This window comes from Pan troglodytes, chromosome 21 (genome assembly GCF_028858775.2).
Source record: "Pan troglodytes isolate AG18354 chromosome 21, NHGRI_mPanTro3-v2.0_pri, whole genome shotgun sequence".
Taxonomy (NCBI): domain Eukaryota; kingdom Metazoa; phylum Chordata; class Mammalia; order Primates; family Hominidae; genus Pan; species Pan troglodytes.
In genome coordinates, this window is record NC_072419.2 from 15294235 (window position 1) to 15312748 (window position 18514).

The 18514-nt window shown below is 41.1% G+C and overlaps 1 protein-coding gene across 5 annotated transcripts in view; it reads left to right on the forward strand.

Annotated features, from left to right (window-relative positions):
• Positions 1-18514, forward strand: part of PLCB1 (phospholipase C beta 1) — a 752222-nt gene that overhangs the window by 616130 nt on the left and 117578 nt on the right. For all 5 annotated transcript variants that reach the window (XM_016937425.4, XM_016937426.4, XM_063803337.1 and 2 more), the window contains 3 exons: positions 8069-8201; positions 11437-11490; positions 16106-16325. In XM_016937425.4, coding sequence (XP_016792914.1) covers positions 8069-8201; positions 11437-11490; positions 16106-16325 — 407 coding nt within the window. The remainder of the gene's footprint in view (positions 1-8068; positions 8202-11436; positions 11491-16105; positions 16326-18514) is intronic.

Below are 18514 nucleotides of genomic sequence, written 5' to 3' on the forward strand. Positions count from 1 at the left end.
AGAATCTTGTTACAATGCAGATTCAGATTCAATAGGTCTGGCACAGATCACAAAACACTGCATATTTAACAAGCTTCCAGGTGATGCTTATGGCCCGTGGACCATATTTGGATTAGCAGGGCTCTCAAACTTTAGCATGTACCAGAATCACCCAGATGGCTTCCTAAAACACAGATTGATGGGTGTCATAGCCAAAGTTTCTGATTCGGTAGGTCTGGGGTGGACCCAAGAATTTGCATCTCTAACAATCTGCAGTGAAGCTGATGCTGGTCTGGGGACCACACATTAAGAACCGCTGCTTTGAAGCCCTGCATCTTTCTTTCGCAAGAGTGTGGCTCTCCCCAGATGAAACCCATTAATTCCAGCCACTCTAAAATGTCAGCTTAATCACAGAAACCTGGGAAGGGCTCCAGGAGACACTTTTCCTGGGAATTATCCAGAATTTGTCCCGCAAGTGATTGACCATAGTCTTTACCAAATGATTTGACTTAATTAATCTCAAAGATGTATTTCCACAAAATTAACGTAAAGAGTTGTTGGTCTACTTTCCTTTAAAAAGAGAAATCCATGATTTCTACCTAGCAGCCAAGAGTTCATTCCTTCTGAATTCTTTGTAAACTGTATCAAAACACTTCTAATAAATTCAAGTTGGTAGGAACTTTTTATATACATATATTAAAGTTTATATATGTAACACATATAAAAGGGTCAGCAGAACTATGTTCTTTTACCCTTTGATAGCCTTCTGAGTAACCTGTTGTTATTATGCATTAAATACAAACTTGTTACAGACAGCAGAAAGCAGCATCTTCACTCTTTTCATTCATTGATTTATTCATTCATTCAAATTTGTTTTATTTTAGCATAACATTTAGGTAGTTCTTTACTTTCAGGACTTTGCCATTAATAATAGAGCTATTTATTATGTACTAACTGGAAACTAAATATGAATTATTCATTCATTCAATATATTTTTTTTTAAAAAACCCAACTATGTGTCAGTCACTCTGATGGCCATTATATATGTAATGCTGAGGAAAATCAGGTGCTCTCATAGCCCTTACAACTTGGAGGAAGAGAGTGACATTATAAAATTTATACATCTATGTGTAAAATTGCAGCTGTTACTAATGTTCAACAAAATGATACCATGTGAATGCTGTTGACTCATGTGAGTGCTTATATGATGACACAGCCATGCTGTGTCAAGATTCACTTGAACCCATGCTCCAGTTACCGCTGGAAGAACTTGCTGGACATTAACTGTGCAAAACACCAAAAGTACTTTACTTGGTGTTAATGAAGAAGCTCAAAAAACTGAAGTCAACAGATGAATTTATCCAGCTCACTAAAGCTCTCTTGTTTCTAACTCACCCTGGTAGACTCTTCAAAATTAGGAGTTTTAACATATTTCATTATGAAAAATTCTAAGCTAACATTGAAAGACCTGTACAAGGAACACCTATATATCAGCCACCCGGATTCCATAATTAAAATTTTGATGTTTTCACTTGATCACATATAAATCCCTCTATCCATTTATCTATCCATCTTGGTTCAATATGATGCATTTTAAAGTAGGTTGCAAACATCAGTATAGTTCACTCCTAAACATTTGGGAGTGCATACAGCAGGACAAAGTTTGTAAGAATGATTCTGAATTTCTTAGAAATATGAGGCAGATACATTATCTAATTTCATTCAACTAACAGAAATTTAAGGTACAAATTGTACTCATGTTTGAAGAAGCTCCTCCTTAAGGGAAAGGCTGGCTCTAACAAAGCTACTTTCTGACAATATTTGTCCTGAGTAGAGTGGATTTCTGCATGATGAAATTATGAGACTCACCCATAATACGCTGGAAAAACTGATGGCCTTACCTCTTACCCATGTGGTGCCCATCCAAAGCAAGATGCTGTCATAAGGTAAAAAGAACTGCACTTTTTTTTTTTTTTTTTTTTTTTTTGAGACGGAGTCTTGCTCAGTCGCCCAGGCTGGAGTGCAGTGGCGCGATCTCGGCTCACTGCAAGCTCCGCCTCCCGGGTTCACGCCATTCTCCTGGGTCAGCCTCCCGAGTAGCTGGGACTACAGGCGCCCGCCACCACGCCCGGCTAATTTTTTTTTTTTTTTTTTGTAGTTTTTGTAGAGACGGGATTTCACCATGTTAGCCAGGATGGTCTCGATCTCCTGACCTCGTGATCCACCCGCCTCGGCCTCCCAAAGTGCTGGGATTACAGGCGTGAGCCACCGCGCCGGGCCGGAACTGCACTCTTCAGATGACTCGGACAAGGAAAGCATGATCCAACACCTCTAATAGCCCAGTAATACATATGATATTTGAAAGGCCCTTCATTTACCATGTTAACCATTCAGTTAAATCCTCCAAATCCTAATTCTCTGCTGCTCAACCATCAGATCCAAACTTTCAATGCCCAGGACGGAAATCTTTTCAACCAACACATCAAATGGCTTTTCCTCCTTCTATAGAACTTATAAAAATGATCTTTTCAGTTACCATTTTACTGGTCCATCTGTATTCTATTTTGAATGCACTTCTGTTCATTTTGGAATTAGGAAGCGTACAAATTCTTTTTATATTTAATTTTAACATTCAAGTTAGGCATATTTTGAAGAAAAAGATATTGCAATGATTGCATTTGTCCACTAGAGGGCAGGAACTTACTTCTGTGGTTCATTCTGCCCTTTTTTTTTTTCACTACCCACCTAAGAAAAATCTGGTTAATGCGACTGAAGTACTACCACCTTCTGAACCTTCTTTCCTTGATAATTGCTTAATTGGAATTTAAGTCTTTGAATCAAATTAAGAAACTAGACATTCCTAGTTTCTGTTTCTATCACAATTTCCAGTACCAGATTTTTATTCACTCATAAAAACAAATAATGGGGGAGAAATAAAATATTGACTTCTGCTGATTCTCTTGAGTGGGATAAGGAATTTGGTTTTTGCACTTTGGCTTACAGATCCATATAGTGGAATTATTCGATCTTCCAATTATAATATCAGAAAGTTCAATTTTAGTATTGTACTCCTATAGGTGCTGTTTTCATTTTTCAGCCATTGTTTTGCTTAACTTATTTAACTTTGTATGTACGGATGCCTTTTTAGTGCAACAGGGTAGTTCTTTGAGAATTATGTTTACATGTAGACATCTCTATCTCAGCAGCAAGTTAAGTTATTATTACGGTTCCTTAAGCTGCTATCATAGAGTGGACTGCTGTAATAGAAAAATTTAGTCTTTAGCATATAGTCCATATTCAAATACTTGTTCACAGTTTCCTGTGTGACCTCTGGCAAGTTACATGACTTTTAATACAGTTTTTAATAAGGACTTTTAATAGCACCTCCGATTTCTTTGCTTTATTATGGTACTGTGCGTGTTGCCTACACTGACTGGCTGTGAAAAAGCTGTTGTATATAACAGTGTCTAACCCAGGATGATCTACAGCCACTTCTAATTGCAGTCTCCATTCGGTAAATGGAGTCAATTAAAATGTGTACCTATGGGCCGGGCAGGGTGGCTCATGCCTGTAATCCAGCACTTTGGGAGACCGAGGCAGGTGGATCACTTGAGGTCAGGAGTTCGAGACCAGCCTGGCTAACATGGTGAAACCCCGTCTCTACTAAAAATACAAAAATTAGCTGGGCATGGTGGTGCATGCCTGTAATTCCAGCTACTCGGGAGGCTGAGGCAGGAGAATCGCTTGAACCCAGGAGGTGGAGGTTGCAGCGAGCCAAAATTGCACTACTGCACTCCAGCCTGGGTGACAGAGTGAGACTCCATCTCAAAAAAAAAAAAAAAAAAAAAAAAAGTTTAAACATTAGTCACATGTATATGTTATAGAATCTTACTTAACTCAGGCATCCCCAACCAGTACTGGTCTGTAGCTTATTAGGACCTGGCCTGCACAGCAGGAAGTAAGCAGCAGGTGGGCAAGCAAGCAAAGCTTCATCTGTATTTATAGCTGCTCCCCATCACTCAAATTACCACCTGAGCTCTGCCTCCTGTTAGATCAGTAGTGGCATTAGATTCTCATAGGACTGTGAACCCTATTGTGAACTGCACATGTGAGGGATCTAGGTTGTGTGCTCCTTATGAAAATCTAATGCATGATAATCTGTTACTGTTTCCCATCACCCCCAAATGGGACCATCTAGTTGCAAGAAAACAAGCTCAGGGCTCCCACTGATTCTACATTATGGTGAGTTGTATAATTATTTCATTATATATTACAACGTAACAATCATAATAGAAATAAAGTGCACAATACATATAATGCACTTGAGTCATACTGAAACCATCCCCTCGATAACCTCCTCTCCCCCTGGTCCATGAAAAAAATATCTTCCATGAAACTGGTCCTTGGTGCCAGAAAGGCTGGGGACCACTGACTTAATTTGTATATAACATTTGTCTCCAGAAAATCATGAGGTCCCTGACAAGAGTCAGACTATGCAAGGATCTCCAAATTCCTTAGCCCAGTGTTTAATGTCCTCATTACTGACCCTCTTCTCTATGCCTTTGCTTGGCCACTGGGTGAGAAGGTAAGGAGTTGTGCACTGCAGACTAGTTGGCTCCTGGCCCACCGAGTTCCCAGCACAGTCCTGTCCCTTCAGCATTGCTAAGGATGCATGGCTCACTCTTGCACCATCTCAGAATTCCAGGCAAACTCTGCTCCTCCTGGCAGAGGGTACAGATTGGCAACTTCTGGGCCAAATGCAGTCTGAAGATGTGCTCTGTTTGGCTTCTCAGTGACTGGAAACTGGGAGAGTTCACTCAAAACTTTCGTTTTTCCATTTTTCTCAAAACCTGGGTGGAAATAGGCTAAAAATGAACAGCAGCCACTGCCCCATTTACAGGCTGTCTCTCTCCTGCTCTGGACATGACCTCACTTTGCCCTATTGCATTAAATCTACTTCACTGGTTTCTATCATTTCCATTAACTGCCTATTACTCTGCAGTGTGAATAGTATCCTTAGGGGTTGTGTCCCGAGAGTGACACAGTCCTCTCTACATGGAGACATCACCAGGTGTGACCCCTGGACTAAGCATTTCTCCAAAGCCCAGCACCGACCCTTGGTGCCCCCTTTATCCCCGACTGCAACCATAAAGTATTTGCCTGAATGTTTACTTAACATCTATCTGCTTTTTAAAAATATCTTTGATTTTATATAGAACGTCCCTTTTTGGAAGGTGGAGGCTTTGTCTCACATGCCCTTCATAAGCAGAGATTTATTTTTTCCTTTATTTGACTCAAATTGACAATCGAACTTGGTTTCCCAAGGGCTTACAGCTACATGGAGTATCTGAAAACCTAATGGAAAGCTAAAAATAAACTTGTTGGATCCAGTTTGAATGCACCTCCAGTCTAACACCTCAAGACACTAATTTTAGTTGCCAAAAAAAAAAAAGCCACCATTATTACTTTCACAGAAGCTGGTTTTCCCTAACTTCCATTCTTTCCTCCATCAAAATTTTCTTTTTCTCTGTCCTTTTTCAGAGGGCTAATTTCAGTGAGCTGTCACATTGGGAAGAATCTGGTTCATTCCCCACATGGTTTTAGAAACCAACTTGGAAATAATGGGGAAGGTCAGATCCCCACGGAACAGGGACATCTTCCTACCTGCTTTCTAAAGCAGCTGAGTTTGGTAACCATGGGCACCCTCTTCAGCTGGGAGGCCAGGAAAGCATTACCCCTGCTGTATTTAGGCCAAAGAACCACCCACTGTGGGTGTATAGGTCCCATGTAGTCAAATCTAGTTTTTCAAGGGAAGTAAGAAACCCATTGTTTCAGTATAAGATCACCTTAATTAAAAGATTTGACAACAGTGGTTGAGCCAAAGAAAATGCATCCATGTACTCCATTGGGACCATGAGTTTCCAGTTTGCAATGTCTTGCTGAACAACATATACACAATCCTTTCCCTTTGCATATTATTCTAGGGAGAATTTTTCTGATGGATGTAACTAAATAGTGTGACCATACTGGCACTTACCCATCAGAAGTAGTCATTTTTCAAAAGAAAGATTCTGCCATAGTGAGCTATACAGGCTGCCCCGGTTACTTGTTTAGGCTCCTGTCTCCCCTAACTGATGTCCAGCCACTGCTACTAAGGGCTCTTCCAGCATTGAGTAGGGTGTAGTAAACAAGCAGGGATGATTTGTTGAATTAAAGTAAGTTCTGCCGTCACTTAATGCAGTTTTGGAAGAGGCTTTAAAGATGATTTGGGAAACAGATTAAAAGCCACTGGTGACAATCAGTGTCACTATTTTCACTCTTATCTTATTTTTTATAAGAAGGTTATTATAGGTCAATTTTTCATCTGTAATGACATGCCAAAATGTCACAATGTTAGACTCCAAATGACTTCTGGAAAAATATATTTCCTAATGTATTTTTAAAATGTGCTACAAAGTAGAACATTGGGATAGCCTCATTGTCAGTAAAACCTGCCAGGGACTTGGAAGGCAATTCTGATAAAGAGTTACAGAGAATTTAGCATATTGAAAAGCAACATTAAAAGAGTATGTAGGCAATTATTTTATAAGGATCAGCATTTATTCAACAAACATTTTTAAACTGTTTACTGTGTATAAGGTATGTGGAATTAGCTGCTGGAGGGTGTCAAATGAAGATTTTACGTTTCAATGCATTTATTATTATTATTCATTGGTAGTATTCCACAAGCTTAAAGGTTTTATTTGTTTTATGTCAACATAAATAACAAACAGATGCTCTCTAAAAGAAAATGGTATTATTTAAGAATAGGGCATACTAAATTATGTGCTTAGTCAGGGAGGGAAGGAAGACAAAGGTTTGTAAAGGATAAATGAGGAGGGTTACATAATTGTTTTCAGATGATTAGCCTTGGCTACAAGGATCAATAACAAGAGTGACATCAGTCTGAGGTTGGACAGGGAGTTGCTAGGCAGGTGTCCTCACAGAAGTATTTTTTGTGTAAAGTTGCTACAGCCTTTGTACAAGGTGATGGCTTTTGCACAGTCTTTTGTGAGAGTTTTTCTTATCAGGCATTTATGAGTGAGAACCTTCTCTGTATGACATTCCCTGGCTCTTTTTGTCAGGGTTTTTTGGGTTTTTGTGGGTGTTGTTGTTGTTTTAATGTAAGGGACTCCATTTAGATTCTGACAACTTTCACATTATTTAACATCCACATATTTACTCTGTGCCAGAAACAATTCTAAGTACTTTATAAGTATTAACTTATTTAATCATCTAAACAATCTAACAAGATAATATTATCATCCCCAGTAAACACCTGTCTTCATCTATAAGGATAAAGAAATTGAAGCACAGAGAGTTAAGCGAAGTGCCCAAAATCACACCGCTGGTAAATTGCAGGGCCAGCATCTGAACCCAGGCAAGCTGTGCTCCAAAATGTGTGTTCTTATCCATCACATCAATTAGCTCATTCTGTAAAACAACCCCAAACTTGGCAGCTTATAACATCAACTAGTTATTATTTTTCATGCATTATCTGGTCAGCTGGGCAGGTCTGCAGATCCAGACCAGACTCATAGACTCAGCTCATCTCAGCCGGGTTCACTCAAGTGTATGTGCTCAGCTGGGGACTGGCTGGTCCAGGACATCCTTGACCAGGATGACTCAGCTCTCCTCCAGAAGAGCTGGATGACAGACCAGGATGACTCAGACCTCTCATCCTCCATTGCTATAATAGGACCCTGAGAAACAGTGGAAACATTTGCAAGGGTCTTTTGTATCAAGTTTGCTATTCTCTGATTAACCAAAGCAAATCACATGGTCTGGTCCAGAGTCAGTGTGGAAGGGCACCACCAACGGGCATAGACATAGGTTGGTGTAAAAATTGGAGACTTTAATACAATTAACCTCCCATAGTCATGGCTCAACACTATGCTGTTTTAACCCTGCTTTCCAGGGAGTATCAAATTTGATATTTCCAACTCCAAAAGAATTGTGAAGATGCTACAAAATGTAGCCTTGTTGGTTTAGGAAGGCAAGAAGAGAATAAAAAGAAATGTGGAAAATGAAAGGATATTTATAATTTTAGGCTGATCCTGGAGAAACACCATCAGAGGCTCCAAGTGAAGCGAGAACGACTCCAGCAGAAAATGGGGTGAATCACACTACAACCCTGACACCCAAGCCACCCTCCCAGGCTCTCCACAGCCAGCCAGCTCCAGGTAAGCCATCTGGAAAGAGCTGGACAACACGAGCAAGATCCTCCAGTTCATTAGTGCCACTGACGGAGGCGCTGTGATGTGGGTGGCTAAAGCATCAAGTGAGGAAAGATGTGTGGACTTAGGAGGAGCTCCGTCAATGTGCAATTGATGAATGAAAGCCAGAAGAGAGTCATATGTGCTCATCTGGCTCTGCAGATAACTTATGAAACCACAACAAAAAAAATCACCCGGATTTCCGGTGTCCTTTTTCAGTGATGAGTTATGACCCATCTGCTGGCACAGTTTGAGAAGAATTCTCCAAGCAGCTTATCAACAACCATGCCTTAGAAGTGCATTCTTAGTCCTGCTTCATTAATTCTGTGCCAAGCGCTCCTTTCCCTCTTTCTCCAACTTTCTTTTCAACATCTTTGAGTGTCTGCCCTGTGCTGGACACATTGCTAAGCTTTTCATATGGATCATTTCAATTCCCCCCTATACCAGGCCCAAGAGTAGATTCTATTATTGTCCCCATTGTGCAGATGAATAAGCTGCCATTTTCAGGTGATAAAGTACTTATTGAAGGCCACAGTGCCAGGGAAGAGTGACCTTAGGCCTGATGCAGTTCCCAATGATACTAACATTCTTGCTTTTAGCTCCTATATTACAGCCAAAGCCACACTCTTGTCTCATTTCTCAAAATGAATAAATGAATAAATAAATAAATTAATTAAATAAAATAAAAATCCTTTGATTTCTACGCAGCTGACTTTGACATTTAATCTTATGCAGCTTTGTGTAACTATTCCTTGTGCGTATGTCCTGTTTACCCCAGTAGATGGGAGGCTTCCTAGGTAGACTTCAATTTGATGCCTCCTCTGTACATCACACAGTGCTGGGGAATAGCATGTACCTGATAATTTCTTGTTGAATTGGTTAATAAAGTAAACAAAAGGGAGCAGAATTTCCTTCCATGAAGGTGTGGAAAGGAGCTCCTTTCTTTGTCATACTAGGTCAGGGTGCCAATAGATCCAGATCTTTTATTTAGGGTGGAAGGGTATTTCTCATGGGAGAGAAAGAGAATAAAAAAAAAAAAAAATTATATTTAATTTGTATCAGACACGCTTGAACTGCTTTTTAAAAGGTTGCTGGCCAGGCATGGTGGCTCATGCCCGTAATCCCAGTACTTTGGAAGGTTGAGGCAGGTGGATCACTTGAGGTCAGCAGTTCAGGACCAACCTGGCCAACATGGTGAAACCCCCATCGCTACTAAAAATACATAAGTTAGCCTGGCATGGTGGTGCATGCCTGTAGTTCCAGCAACTCAGGAGGCTGAGGCAGGAGAATTGCTTGAACCCAGGAGGCGGAGGTTGCAGTAAGCTGAGATCGCACCACTGCACTCCAGCCTGAGTGACAGAGCGAGGCTCCATCTCCAAAAAAAAAAAAAAAAAGTTGCCAAAGTCAATAATAGTAAGAAGATGACATTATAAACAAGAAGTAAATTTTCAAATAAAGAGTTTTATATACCAAATACAAACATCTTGAATGCTTCTGAAATATAAATCCATCATTTAAATGTGTGAGTAAATAGTCATGTGTTCCTGAAAGTAAAAGAGAATTTAGCATTTTCACATTTAATTTTTTTAACTTGATATTTTGGAATAATTGAACTTACAGAAAATATTTTTTAAATGGCACAGAATACATTGCAAAAATAACCTCTTCTTCCCCTAAAGTTAACATCTCACGGGATCATGGGGCAATCATCAAAACCAGGAAAGTAACATTGGCACGATACTCTGACCTAAACTGCACACTTTATTTGGACTAACCTGCTTTCCACTAATGTCCTTTTACTGTTCAAGATTCCAACGCAGGATCCCAAATTGTATTTTATTGTCATGATTCTTTAGTCTCCTTTAACCTATGGCAGTCCCACAGTCTTTTCTGTCTTTCATAACCTTGGTACTTTGGAAGAACTCTGGTCAGTTATTTTGTTGAACATCCCTCAGTCTGGGTTGGTCCGATGTTTCCCCATGATTAGGTTGAGGGCACGCATTTTGACAAGAGCACCACGCAAGTGATACTCGCCTTTCTCAGTGCATCACATCACGGGTATATGATGTTGCTGGGTCTCATCAATGATGATATGGGATCACTTGGTTAAGGTGGTTTCTCCACTGAAAGTTATTATTTTCCCCTCTTAGATATATTGGGAGAGCTACTTTGAGACTATGCAAATATCCTGTTCTTCCTTAAACTTTTACTTACTGATTTTTAACATTCACCAATGGATCTTTCCTGTAACAGTTATTACTGCCTAGTGGTCAACATTTGACTTTTATTTTTATTTTACTTTATTTTATTTTGAGACAGAGTTTGGCTCTTGTTGCCCAGGCTGGAGTGCAATGGTGTGATCTCAGCTCACTGCAACCTCCGCCTCCTGGGTTCAAGCGATTCTCCTGCCTCAGCCTCCCGAGTAGCTGGGATTACAGGCGTGCACCATCACACCCGGCTAATTTTATATTTTTAGTAGAGACGGGGTTTCGCCATGTTGGTCAGGCTGGTCTGGAGCTCCTGACCTCAGGTGATCCATCTACCTTGGCCTCCCAGCGTTTGACTTTTAAAAGGTCACTTGTCATTCCTGATTTAGCCAGAAGATGGCAATAGCATTGCCTAAACTGAATTTGTTTTGCTTCCAAGTGGATGTCTTTTCTCTTTTCTCTCGTTATAAATGGGGCATATAATATCACTTTTTTTTTTTTTTTTTTGGAGACAGACTTTCACTCAATCTGTCACATAGGCTGGAGTGCAGTGGCATGATCTCAGTCCACTGCAAACTCCACCTCCTGGCTTCAAGTGATTCTCCTGCTTCAGCCAACCAGGTAGCTGGGATTACAAGTACCCGCCACCATGCTCCGCTAATTTTTGTATTTTTAGTAGAGACAGGGTTTCACCATATTGCCAGGCTGGTCTTGAACTCCTGACCTCAAGTGATCCGCCTGCCTCGGCCTCCCAAAGTGCTGGGATTACAGGAATGAGCCACTGCACCTGGCCTAATGTTACATTTAATTAGGTTTGTCACAAAGCTGCAAATGAAGACTTTTTAAGAATAATTTTTATAAAGAATTTTCTCACACAATTTGTCATTTCTCTGAAAAGAGATTTAGATTCAAGGCCCAAATATGTTTGTTTGTTTACAGGAAGAATAAAATTTAAAAAGTTGAAGAGGCTATTTATTTTATCTTTTTTATTACAGGTTCTGTAAAGGCACCTGCCAAAACAGAGGATCTTATTCAGAGTGTCTTAACAGGTAAATGCCACCCTTTCCCCCCATGGAATTAAGCAGCTCAGTATTACACAGTGGAAGTATTTAGAGGAGAGGAAATTTCCATTCATATCTGAAAAACAACATCATTAATATTTCTTCTTCTAAAAAATCTAGAGACATACACTTTTAGTTTAGTCTACATGATATGATATAATCACAGAGAAGTAACCATACTTTGTAGCTAGAACCCTACTGGCATAAAAATAATGTAGTTTCACAAGACAGCTATTTCAGCATCAAAGAATAGTTTCATGCTGGAAATGTAACCCAGTGAACAAGAATGCCTGTCTTCCCAAATTGCCAATAATAAACTATATTTTAGATATGCAGAATATGATCCATTTGTGAGCATAAAATGCACAGTGTTTAAGAACTGTGATACAGTTTGGAGTTATTTTATATTTGGTTAGTCACATAAACTAGTGGAACTAAAATTGGTACAAGCTTTGTGCAGTACAATTAGCAGTATGTAGTGGAATCTTAAAAATATTTATAATACTTGGCTCAATATACAACAGAAATGTACACACATGTTCACCAAAAGCAGCACCACTGGTAAGGGCCAAATCTAGAAACAACCCAATGTCCATCAGCTGTAAGGTAGGTAAATAGTGATAAATTCCTAGCATGGAACAGGAGGCAACTGCAGGAATAAATAAACTCAAGTCACACACAACATGGATAAAACTCAAGCATAATGTTGAGGAAAAAAGTCAGACACAAAAGAACATTCTGTAGGATTCCATATACACCAACTTCAAAGACAAAACTAATCTGTGCTGTAGAAACCTGGATTTGGATTATACTTGGTGGGAGACAGGAACCAAAAAGGAAGGCTTCTGGGATGCTGGCCAAATTCTAACTTTGACCTAAGTGATGGATATTGAAGCACACTGACTTTGGGAAAATTTACAAGGCTATACTTTTATGATTTATGCACTTTGATGTGTATATTTGCATTTCATCGAGAAATGCATAAAATATGCGTAGAAAAATTACTTGAGGAAAGTATTAAAAGAAAACAAAACATGGTTTTGTTTTGTTTTGTTTTTGAGACGAAGTCTCACTCTGCCACCCAGGCTGGAGCACAGTGGTACAATCTCGGCTGACCGCAACCTCCACCTCCCGGGTTCAAGTAATTCTCCTGCCTCAGCCTCCCAAATAGCTAGGATTACAAGCACGTGCCACCACACCCGGCTAATTTTGTATTTTTAGTAGAGACGGTGATTCGCCACGTTGGCCAGGCTGGTCTCGAACTCCTGACCTCAGGTGATCCACCCGCCTCAGCCTCCCAAAGTTTTGGGATTACAGGCGTGAGCCACTGTGCCCCTCCCAACAAAACATGTTTTTAAAAGATTTAGTTCTAGGCTGGGTGTGGTGGCTCACGCCTGTAATCCCAGGACCTGGGGAGGCCGAGGGGGGGCGGATCACCTGAGGTCGGGAGTTCGAGACCAGCCTGACCAACATGGAGAAACCCCATCTCTACTAAATATTACAAAATTAGCCACTGTGGTGGCGCGCACCTATAATCCCAGCTACTCAGGAAGCTGAGGCAGGAAATTCGCTTGAACCCAGGAGGCGGAGGTTGCCGTGAGCCAAGATTGCGCCATTGCACTCCAGCCTGGGCAACAAGCGCGAAACTCTGTCTCAAAAAAAAAAAAAAAAAAAAAAAAAGAAAGATTTAGTTTCATGGGAAACAATACCATATTAATGCATACAACAAGAGACAGAAGTGTTCCTAGAATGTTGTTTAAAATAATGTAAATGAATGGACAAAAGGCAATGGTCTGTACCAATGCATTAGCTGTGATTATATCTTGGTGGCTTATTTATAAATGATATTTGTGTCTTTATATAGGTGAGCATTACCTTTATACTTAAGAGCATAGTCTAAGGAACAGCCTCTCATCTACAGACTTTTTAAAAATAATAGTTTATGTGGATTTATTTCTAATCATAGGTTAGAACATCTAGAGCCTTATTTCCAAACTGCCTATAGCTGATATGCTGTAAACCACTTTTAAAGAAATAGAATTGCATCTGCCTCCAAGAATGCAGCAATTCCTTGGGATTATAAATTCTTAATGTAATAACTTATTATGCAACCATAATGAGTCAATTTGGGCCTGAAGGAAACCATTAAATAAATGTACCTGGTTTTCTCCATGGCCTCATTCTCAAAAGAGATCGAATGTCAGGAGAATAGACACAGTATAAGAAAAGGAAACATATTTCTACTGCTTAAAGACCTTAACATTTAATAACATAACTTATTATTCTAGTTTCAATGTTTATTCACTAGACATCTTATTTTCTATTCAGGTCTCTTGTTATTCACAGCATATATTATTTCTGAATCTCTTGATAGTTTCAAATATTTATGGTAACATTTTTTGTTCCCAGAAGCAGGACATTCAATTCAAAGCATGGAAACATGTGAACTATGACTTGATCTAGGTCCATATAAATGATAATTCACTGGAGTTAAGATACCATCAGTTGTAAAGCATCCTATGTTCATGTATTGCTAAAAAAGAAAAGCACTGACCAACCATCATACCCCACCAACCATAAGATGCATCTTGATTTCGGAAATGTTAACATATTTTTTAAATGCACATTCTAGAATTGATTGAATATATCAGTAAAATACAGATTAGTTTTGTTTTGTTTTGAGACGGAGTCTCACCCTGTCGCCCAGGCTGCAGAGCAATGATGTGATCGCGGCTCATTGCAACCTCCGTCTCCCGGGTTCAAGTGATTCTCCTGCCTCAGCCTCCCGAGTAGCTGGGATTACAGGCGCCTGCCACCATACCTGGCTAATTTTTGCATTTTTATTTATTTATTTATTTATTTATTTAGAGACAAGAGTCTAACTCTGCCACCCAGGCTGGAGTGCAGTGGCACAATCTTGGCTCACTGCAACCTCTGCTTCCCAGGTTCAAGCAATTCTCCTGCCTCAGCCTCTCGAGCAGCTGGGATTATAGGCATGTGCCACCATGCCCAGCTAATTTTTGTGTTTTTAGTAGAGACAGGAGTTTTGCCATGTTGGCCAGGCTGGTCTCGAACTCCTGACCTCAGATATCCACCCACCTTGGCCTCCCAAAGTGCTGGAATTACAGGCATGCGCCACCACACCTGGCCTAATTTTTGTATTTTTAGTAGAGATGGGGTTTCACCATGTTGGCCAGGCTAGTCTCGAATTCCTGACCTCAGGTGATCCTGCCTCGGCCTCCCAAAGTGCTGGGATTACAGGCATGAGCCACTGCGCTTGGCCCAGAATGTTTTAAGGTCAGACTCTATCACATTCAAAGTTTTCTCAGCATGGGATAAAAAAATCAGCCAGGCATGGTGACTCATGCCTGGAAATCCCAGCACTTTGGGAAGCCGAGGAGGGCAGATCACTTGAGGCTGGGAGTTTGAGACCAGGCTGGCCAACATGGCGAAACCCCGTCTCCACAAAAAATAGAAAATAATTATCCAGGCATGTTGGTGCATGCTTGTAATCCCCGCTACTTGGGAGGCTGAGACATGAGAATCACTTGAACCCACGAGGTGGAGGTTGCAGTGAGCTGAGATCACGCCACTGCACTCCAGCCTGCACAACAGAGCAAGACTCTGTCTCAAAAAAGAAAATAATAATCATAATCATAATAATATAGTAAAGTGGGCTGCTAGTAAGCCTCTGGTGACTTTGTGCAAATTATATTAAGGTATCTTGCCTCAAGACACTTTACTGCTATATGCTTTTATGATAAATGTACCAGCTTACGATGTTTATACTGTAAATGATACCTTTTAGAAATGGTGTTGTAGAACCTGCACAGTTATTTTCTAAGCCTCCACAGGCACAGTGCCAGAAACTGAGTTAAATACTTTCCATGAGTTCTTTTATTTCATCATCTTAACAACCCTATAAAGTTATAGAAGTATTATAATCCTTATAGCAATGCTGTTGGTGCCCTGCCCAGATTCCTTGTACAGCTGGTGCACCCATCTCCTGGCTGGTGGTGAGGGTTGGCTGTTAACAGCTCATAACTTCTCCTTCTCTGCAAAATTGCCCTCAACCAAAAGGAAGCCCCCTCTCCAGATGGTTATGCCTCCCTGCACTGAATGTTCCAAATATGCAAGAAGCTTGCCTTCTTGCCTCAAGATGAGACCAGCTCAGTGGTACAACTCACACTCCAGCACTTCCCCATGGGATCAGGCAGAGACCAGACTCCATCCTTCTGAGACCACACCCTTGCTCAGCTCCTTCCCCAGCCCTGTCTGCTTTCCTGGCTCCCCTACTCTGAGAGTCCCTCAGTAAATCACGTGCACCTGAATCCCCATCTTGCATTCTGCTTCTAGGGAACCCAAACTAAAAATATGTGTATTCGAATGAAGCAACTGGGTCTCTGAGAAGTTTAGTAACATAGTCTCAAAGTTAGCAAGTGATAGAGCCAGACTGGAACCCAGATAGAGCTGACATCAAGCTTTGCTCTTAAACTCTAGCTGGGCAAGATCAACCATTTCTTCCTAAGAAGGTAGCCTCTCTTCTTTCCATCTGGATGTTCAGCCCTCCCATTCCCTTAGCTTTCATATTCATTTGTTGCAGAAGTGGAAGCACAGACCATCGAAGAACTAAAGCAACAGAAATCGTTTGTGAAACTTCAAAAGAAACACTACAAAGAAATGAAAGACCTGGTTAAGAGACACCACAAGAAAACCACTGACCTTATCAAAGAACACACTACCAAGTATAATGAAATTCAGAATGACTACTTGAGAAGGAGAGCAGCTTTGGAAAAGTCCGCCAAAAAGGACAGTAAGAAAAAGTAAGTTCAATGAATATTTTTAGTTGGTTTCATAGCATGAAGAGTTGTTAACATGGATTTTTAATGTTTTATATCATGTTTTTGGACCTGTACCATGGCAAGAAAACCACCTAACCTCCTCCGTTCTCCATAGCTTTTGTGGCACCTTAGCCCAGATTTGCTTGTGAATTGAATTTTTTTATTTAACCAAATTCTGAGAATAAATATGCAGGAAGTCCTCCTGTGAGTCTAGCCTGCGATCCCAATTCCAATTAACTAACTTCCTATCTTACAGCTGCCAATCTCATGGGTATGAGACTTTGCCTGGAGTACCTAGAACCTAGTTGGAGAGGCAGCTGATTTTTTTTTTTTTGAGACAGAGTCTTGCCCTGTCACCCAGACTGGAGTGCAGTGACATCATCTCGGCTCACTGCAACTTCTGTCTCCAGAGTTTAAGTGATTCTTGTGCCTCAGCCTCCCAAGAAGCTGGGATTACGCCACCATGCCTGGCGAATTTTTTGTATTTTTAGTAGAGATGGGGTTTCACCAGGTTGCCCAGCTGGTCTTGAACTCCTGGCCTCAAGCAATCTGCCTGCCTCGGCCTCCCAAAGTGCTGGGATTACAGGCATGAGCCACCATGCCTGGCCACAACTGGTCTTATAGAAAAGAGAAGCTTACTATCCTTTGCTACCCTGTCTGAAAGCCATAATGCCCTACACAGGTGACTCTAATTTGGGCCTGGGTTCCCACAGCCCCATATACCCAAACCTTGATGATGAGAAGCATCTCTCACACATTCACTTAATTAATATTTTTTGAGTGCCTACTGTGCCCTGGGGACACAGCAATAAACATGACCTACCCAGTCATCTCAAATAGTAACACGGTAATGTGGGAAACATAAATAATAAACAACAAACACACAGCATCATCTCAGGCTGTGATGAGGACTATCAAGGAAAGAAATAAACAGGACCATGGGGTAGAGAATGACTGGAGATAGGAGATGCCTTCTGACATGTTGATCTGCAATAAGGTGGCACAGAAAGAATAAAGCCTGGTCAGCTATGGAAAGAACTAGGGAGACTTACTCCAGGCTGAGGAAACAGCAAGTGCAAAGGCCCTCAGGCAGGAAAAAAATGTGCCTGTTCCAGGAACAGCAAAGCTGGCAAAGTGGGTGAAACATTGTAAACCATGAGAGGAGTGAAACAGGATGAGATCAGAGAAACAGGAGGGAATCCCACTGCTAGGTTCTTTAGAGCTGGAGCAAGCAACAGTTCAAAATGTATTGAACGTGCAATAAGATTCTACTGAAGAAAGAAATTGATATGGCGAAATTTGAGAGTCTCAGAGCAATGACTCTAGCTGCTGTGTGGAAGAGGGACCCTCAAGCTGTGCATCTCAAATGGACATGAGTCACCGGGGATCTTGTTAGGTGCAGGTTCTGCTCCATGTCTGAATTGGGGCCTGAGCAGCACCAGGTGATGCTGATTCTGCAGTTCCATGGACAACACTCTGAGTAGTGAAGATCAAGGACTCAGAGTGAAAGCAGGAGACCAGTTAGGAAACTTTTTCATGAGTCCAGCTGAGTAATGATGGTGGTTTGGTCTAGGATGACGCTGGTAGACATGGAGAGAAGGGGATGAATTCTTGATTTGTTTTAAAAAGATCATAAAATATGGGGTCAGAGGCCTGGAAGAGAGAAGCCTGCTTGTATGTCTCTGCAATTCCCAGGTGTCCTTTAGAGAATGAAACTCATGCTGTTACCCACACCAAATGTGTTCATGACACTCCATTATCTAGCCTAGATCAGTGCATCTCAAATTTCAGTGTGCATGTGAATCACTTGCAGCATTTGCTAAACACAGACCCTCGGGCCCTGACCCTAGAGTTTCCGCCTCAGGGGCCTCCTTCGGTAGGGACTGAGCTTCTGAGCTTCTAACGAGCTCCTAAGGTTTGCTGATGCTGCTGGTCCACAGACTTTCCACTGATGGGCCCTGGTCTATAATCATTCAGGAGCATCCTAGAAATTGAAGGGTGGCTGAAAGGCCTTCTTTGGTCTAATCCCTGCCTCCCTTCCCAGCTGCCATCTCCCAGCACTTCACATGAAAACCTGTACTTTCTGCCGAGTTCCCACCATGATGAGATAGGGCAGTTAGGATTCTCTGGGCTCAGGGCCCTTCTTCAATTGCAAGACTCTTGTGTGAATA